The sequence below is a fragment of the Chroicocephalus ridibundus genome, chromosome 3 (assembly GCF_963924245.1).
Source record: "Chroicocephalus ridibundus chromosome 3, bChrRid1.1, whole genome shotgun sequence".
Lineage (NCBI taxonomy): Eukaryota > Metazoa > Chordata > Aves > Charadriiformes > Laridae > Chroicocephalus > Chroicocephalus ridibundus.
In genome coordinates, this window is record NC_086286.1 from 90,715,447 (window position 1) to 90,721,446 (window position 6,000).

Consider the following 6,000-nt stretch of genomic DNA (forward strand, 5'->3'; position numbering starts at 1 on the left):
AAAAAAAAAAAACCAAAAAAAACACGTAGCAAGTATGTATCTGAACTTGAGGGGTTCCCCAAATATTCCTGACATCAGACTCGTGTTTCCGAGTACCTCCCACAATACTTGACGGTGCTACAGAATTTCAGGCCACAACTCAATACTGGAAGAACTTTTAGGAGAGAAACTCCAAATTTCTTGAAACCAGAGAATTATGCCCAAATCCAACCCTTCATTTGTGAAAGGATTAACCAAAGATAAACTTAACAAAGCTAAAGCCTTATCACATCTTTATTTACGTTCATTGCTAAAAACATTTTGTAAAAAAAGCCATAACATACTGTCATGCATGAACTGTAAAGAGATAACAGATTTCCTTTCGGAAACAGAGGTTTCCCTTCTGCTCTTTCCCAGTTTCTCAGACAAACCTTGCGAGCCGAGAAGACTCAAAGAATGTCTGTTTAAAAAAATACCAACTCAGTAGTGCTGGTAGAGCACCAGGTTTGCAAGAGATTCCTTACAGAAAGTACACCTATTCTGCAGACCCTTTATTTTCTGAGTCTTTTCAAAATATTAAAAGAAATGGTAAACAAAGAACAGACCAACTGTCATCTTGTGATTTGTTCACAATCAGTTAATAGCAGCCCCAGCATTGTTTTCTTAGTACTTTGTTCACTCGTAATGCAGCAGTCAAATTAATAGACAAAAGAATGCTACAAGCATTTTTCAAAAAGTGAAAAAAAAAAGAAAAAATTTCTTCTCTTCTTTCTGAGAAGAAAACGCAACTCAAATAACAGCGATTAGTCATTGTAGTAATTTATTAAGAAGGTGGTATCTCGAGTTGTTGCTAGCTTTATTGCTATTTCTGCTAAAAAAATAATTTAATAAAATGGTCAAATTGAAGCCTCATTCCAACAACATAAAGTGGCATTTTCATTATTGTCCTTTGATACAAAGTTTAAACTACGTGCCTCTTTCAGCACACAAGTGCCATTCTGAGTGGTAACCCACTGCCTTTCCTTAGACCTGAAAAAATTCAAATCACCATTTCCACTGGAACGCCCTAAAAATAATCAAAAAACATTAATTTTTCAAAATACCTTTTGGTGAGCAAGTGTCATTTGCTGCCAGTGGTTCTCACCTGATCAAAGAGATCCGTACCATCAGTTCCTGCTGCTTTCATCAGCTCATCCTCACCACCAGGATGATATTCCATGTATGGTGTGACATTATATACAAATCCTGCAGAAAATGGAATATAAAAACATGAGCAGCATTTCTAGAACTGCTACAACCACTCCTATCACCCAAACCAGACGGAAAGTTCATGCATATTAAATGCCGTGATGACAAATAGTAGACATGATCGGAACAAACAGCATGGCTTTCCATAACCAGAAACATAAGTTACACAATTGTACAGAGCACAAGACGTATTTTGTTACACAGAGGGGCCAATCCTACAGTGCCATACCACTTGTCCCAGTGAACATCTGGAGAAACCTGCAGGGTTAAGACTTTAACAAAATAAACCCTTGAAGTTGAACATGATGTATCCTAGCTAGGGGGTAAAAGAACCAGAGACTGGTTTAAGCAGAGACATAAAATTGTGGCAGTTAGCACAAAGAATTGTTTTCACTCTCCCTTCCAATTAAGTTACTCGTAAAGCGCTGTCAGCGTTGTTTCCCTACCACCCATCATAGAATCAGCTATGGAATAAAACGTCTTCAGGAATGAACTGCCTCCCATAAGGAAAAACCGCTACCATCATCTACAAAACTTCCGTTCTTCAGATTCAGCAATGTAAAAATCCAAAGATAGTTATGCTCATTAAAGACTTACAACTCCAGTACCAAATTTGCCCCAGTAAAAGGGCTCAGCATTCCTTCTACATGAGTACAATCCTTAGTATTTCCAGGGAGATAAAACAATGCTTCTTTATAGGTCTGAAACGATGAAGTCTACTTATTTAGTACTACCAGTACTAATACTAAATTAGTATTACCAGAGTAATTAGAGCCTAGACAATGCAGCTATAAACAGTTTTAACAACAGACGTAGTGCTGCTAACAGGACTATTGCAGTCCCACCTAGCAGAATATTTGAAGATGTATAACATTATCAAAACAGGAAGCTACCAGAAGTAGAACTGTACCAGTGCTTTCATAAGAAGCCTTTAACACATTAAAAAAAATGTACATTAATTACTTCAGAGGGAGGGGTAGGCATTCAGCACTGGGCCAGGGGGAGACAAACGTGGGACAATCCTAGTTGGTAAAAACAATCATCCCAGACAACAAAGGAAGGATCTTTGCATATTTTACTGACCTGATCTGATGGATGTATCCACTATGCCATCTTGTGTGCAACACTGATTACTGCATGCAATAAAGTGTGAGTATCTGCATAGTTAGGGCCTCCTGAACATTAGGCGAATGTTCAATTGAACATCAAACTTGCATGAACAAAAGGAACCTCATTTATATACCCTTCATGCTTTTTTTAAGCTCCCATGGCATCCCACTTTATATATAAATTTGCGGCCTATATGACACCTTTCTTTGACGATTATCGTATCGGGTTTTTAATCAAAGTTAGCTCTTGTTCTTCTTTTACCTCACATTCCTCTAATCAGTTTCTGCTCTTTCTTATAGAGACACAGTCTAACTACCAAGACAGAGACCTCATTTAGCTTTTCCACAATGATGTTATTTTACTACCTGTCCACATATTATGTCTACAGATTATCTACCAGGATTCTCAGTTATGCTGTTTTTTTCATTAGTAGTCCTAGAACAAAGAAAAGGCAGAGATGGAAAAATCTAAAGACAGATACAGAAGCAGCATGATGGAGTTCTTGTAAAAACCAACCTCAGAGATGCAGTTAAGGGGGAAATAAGAGAAGATTAAAAACAGAAGCATTTTTAAGCAGCAATTCTGTCCGCAGTAGTAGATGTCCCTTTTCAAGAGAAAACAAAGAACAGACCTCCACAGTAAATATGCTTTCTTTAGCTGTCCTCCCACTATAGTTTTGCTAGCATGTGCAAGAGCAGCACACAGAGCATTAACAATCCTATTATTTTGTTTAAAAGGCAGTACTGAATGATGTTTTACCCTTACTTTCACTCTCATCCCCTTTAATACCCAACAAAACCAGTCACCCTCATAGAGAAATTCTGAACTTTTCTTTTGCTGGAGTTCAGAGATGACATTATGTCAAATATCAACGCTGTTCCTTACCGCATCAAAGTTACCACTAAATGAACCACTCTTCCTAGAGAAATGTCACATTAGCTACTCTGATCTTCTTAATATATCTTCATAGAAGTGCTGTTATAACAAATTTAAGGTGATTTTAATGTATTTTAGCCTCTAAATGATTAAACTGGAGAGTAAACATTTTACTCCTTTCCGTAAGACAGCTACGAACTTCATTTTCAGCACTGAAAATACTCTTGTAGCCACAGCTATTGCTCCAAACCACCTTTCACACATAGTTAACTCATAACATACGATACTTTCAACTTCTGAGCTAAATTTTCATAAAAATAATAACATAAATAGAATGGCTTAGTTACCAAAGATATTTGTTACGTGAGGTAGAGATAACAATTGCTCTGTGTGGCAACTGTTGTTTGCCTTACTAAGTTTTACGAAGTAATACGTGGGCTTGCACACTTATTTCCCAAAGACCATTCTACAGGTTTGAGCAACATTTTTAATATTTATACGTCTCTGGATGCTTTAAAGCAATCACTAAAAACAGTCAACTGCTAAAGATGATAAAAATCTCCAAGACTGAGGAGTGTAAGTACACGTCAGCATTTTCAACGCCTTATTCTTGCTAAGCCCTTGAGACATCACCTACAATCTTGTGTTTTATTGTTTTCATATATAGATATAAAATAGGCACAAAATATGCCCACTTGGAAGACTCCTTAAGAAAGGCTTGAAAGCAAAGAAAATCTTTGTGATGCAAAATCTCTAACTGGAACAAAGTTGTGTCCAATTATGTCAAGATTACACCTGGCTTAAACACATAAGATGCACAGCTTCTTTTAGGGTGTGGCTTTTGTTATTTGGTTTTTGTTGCTTCTTCAAGTACAGAAGAGCGAAGCTAGGCAAAAAATGTAGAAGCAACATCACAGCAACCAACCTCTTATGCATATCCAGCAGTCCTCCTTCTTGTTGTGTTTGGCAAGCTCGTCTTCCGTCACTTCAATTAGCCTCCCTTTTAAACCAGTCAAGTCCTTCCCACTTTTAGTTAGCCGAATCCAATCCATAAGACTCCTTCCTGGTTTTAAAGGTACCTGAAAAATAACAAAAGTAAAAACATTGTTAAATTCTAAAGGAAGAAAGAGGTATTCGATACACTTTTCTAAGGCCCCTAGGAGGACTCAGACAAAACAAGAAATAACACAATCTGTATTCTTTGCTGATATTTGGGAACCCTATCCCAAAGGTGCTTAAGGAAGCATCGCATCTAGTAACCCAGACAAGGGAATTATTGAAATCAACATTTAGATGACTCTTCCCAAAGCAAACCTCCTGTGGTGGTAAAAAGTTTTTATCAGTGTCATTTGAGGTACGGCCTGGAAACCTACGAGCAACAAAGAAAAGAGATTTGGAAATAATGGCCAGGTACGACAAGGTAGGAAAGCTCACCTTCACAGCATTCATAAAGGCTTTCCGCAAGCCCTAGAGCAACTGGCACTCTCACCCAGAGAAAGCTGGGACTGAAGCCTTCCAGCTTACCAGGGATGTATTAGCCATGGCCCGCCCTGAAAAGCAGAGCAAGACCTTCAGGGTGTCCAGCACCTTCCTTTTCAACACCACCACAGACCGGGAACCCCTTTGATCCAAACTCTAATGGCAGGGAACAGTGTTAAAAACCCATGGTCTTACAAAACGGCAGCAAAACCAGAAGCGAGAAAACTAAAGAGCACATAGACCCACATTACTTGGTGCTACTTTAGTCTAAATACGAGTTTGCTTTCCAAGTGAGGTCTGCAGATACCAAGTGCCCTCCAAACCCCTCCAAAGATGAAGCCCAAGCTGCGCGCAGGGATTTCAGGTGGAAAGTCTCCGTCTCTCTGCGCAGGAGGAACCCCGAGACAGCCCGGGGAGGCACAGCAGGAAGCACTATCGCCACCCCCTCATAAAAACAAAACTACCAAGTATTTTTCAGCGACGCAGGCCCGCGGGCCCTGCCACAAGCCGCCGCCTCTCCTCACCGGTGTCGGGAATACGAGACCCCTCCGGGGAAGCGGACGGAAGCGACCCTGCCCCAGCCGCAACCGGGAACCGACCAACAAACCACATCCGAGAGGGGCCAGGCCAGGCAACCGGCCGAAACGGGGCGGGGGAGCCGCTCACCCCACCGGCCCGAGCGACGGTCACCGGCGGCCCCGCAGGGCTCCGGGGCAGGCCCCAAGGCTGGCTGCCGCTAACCCCCACCCCCGCGTCCGGCGGCAGATTTGTCCCTACCTTGGCGCGGCCGCCGGCGGACACCCGCTGCTGGGAGCCGGGAGCGGGGAAGGCCTGCGGGGGCACGTTCAGCATCCTGCCGGCCCGGGCCGCGGCCTGCGCCCCGGCGGGCGGGCGGGCGGGCGGGCAGGCGGAGCGCTGCGGCACAGGGCGCAGGCGCGGCGGCGGGCGGGGCCCGGGCCCGGGCGGGGCTCAGGCGCGGTAGCGGCCTACCGGTGGTGGCCGGGCCGCGCCGCTGAGGCGTCAGGCGGGGCGGGGGGGGGATCCGTGGAAAGCGCCTGGGGCTGGACATCCCTGGTGCCATCGTGGGCCCGCTTCAGGTGTGTACACGGGGTGTGCCTGGCAGAAGTAATGGCGTTGGAATTACAGGTTTTGGGTGGGGTTTTTTGTTCCTTTAAAGGCTCGGGCCTGCATGGTGATTGGTACTAGCCTTTGCTTTGGTTGTCAAAAACGGACTCACAATCAAAACAACTCACATTAGGCCTTTTTTCCTCATTTCTTGGTGTCCACTTTAGAAACAAAACCAATCGA

The 6,000-nt window shown here is 43.1% G+C and overlaps 1 protein-coding gene across 2 annotated transcripts in view; it reads right to left on the minus strand.

Annotated features, from left to right (window-relative positions):
* The window catches only part of LOC134513415 (cytochrome b5 reductase 4), a 44,159-nt gene extending 38,555 nt beyond the window's left edge, over nt 1–5,604 (minus strand). For both annotated transcript variants that reach the window (XM_063330067.1, XM_063330066.1), the window contains exons 1-3: nt 5,470–5,604; nt 4,139–4,292; nt 1,124–1,224 (exon numbers count right to left, since the gene is read on the minus strand). In XM_063330067.1, coding sequence (XP_063186137.1) covers nt 1,124–1,224; nt 4,139–4,292; nt 5,470–5,544 — 330 coding nt within the window. In that variant the 5' untranslated portion in view covers nt 5,545–5,604. The remainder of the gene's footprint in view (nt 1–1,123; nt 1,225–4,138; nt 4,293–5,469) is intronic.
* Nucleotides 5,605–6,000: the final 396 nt, after the last annotated feature.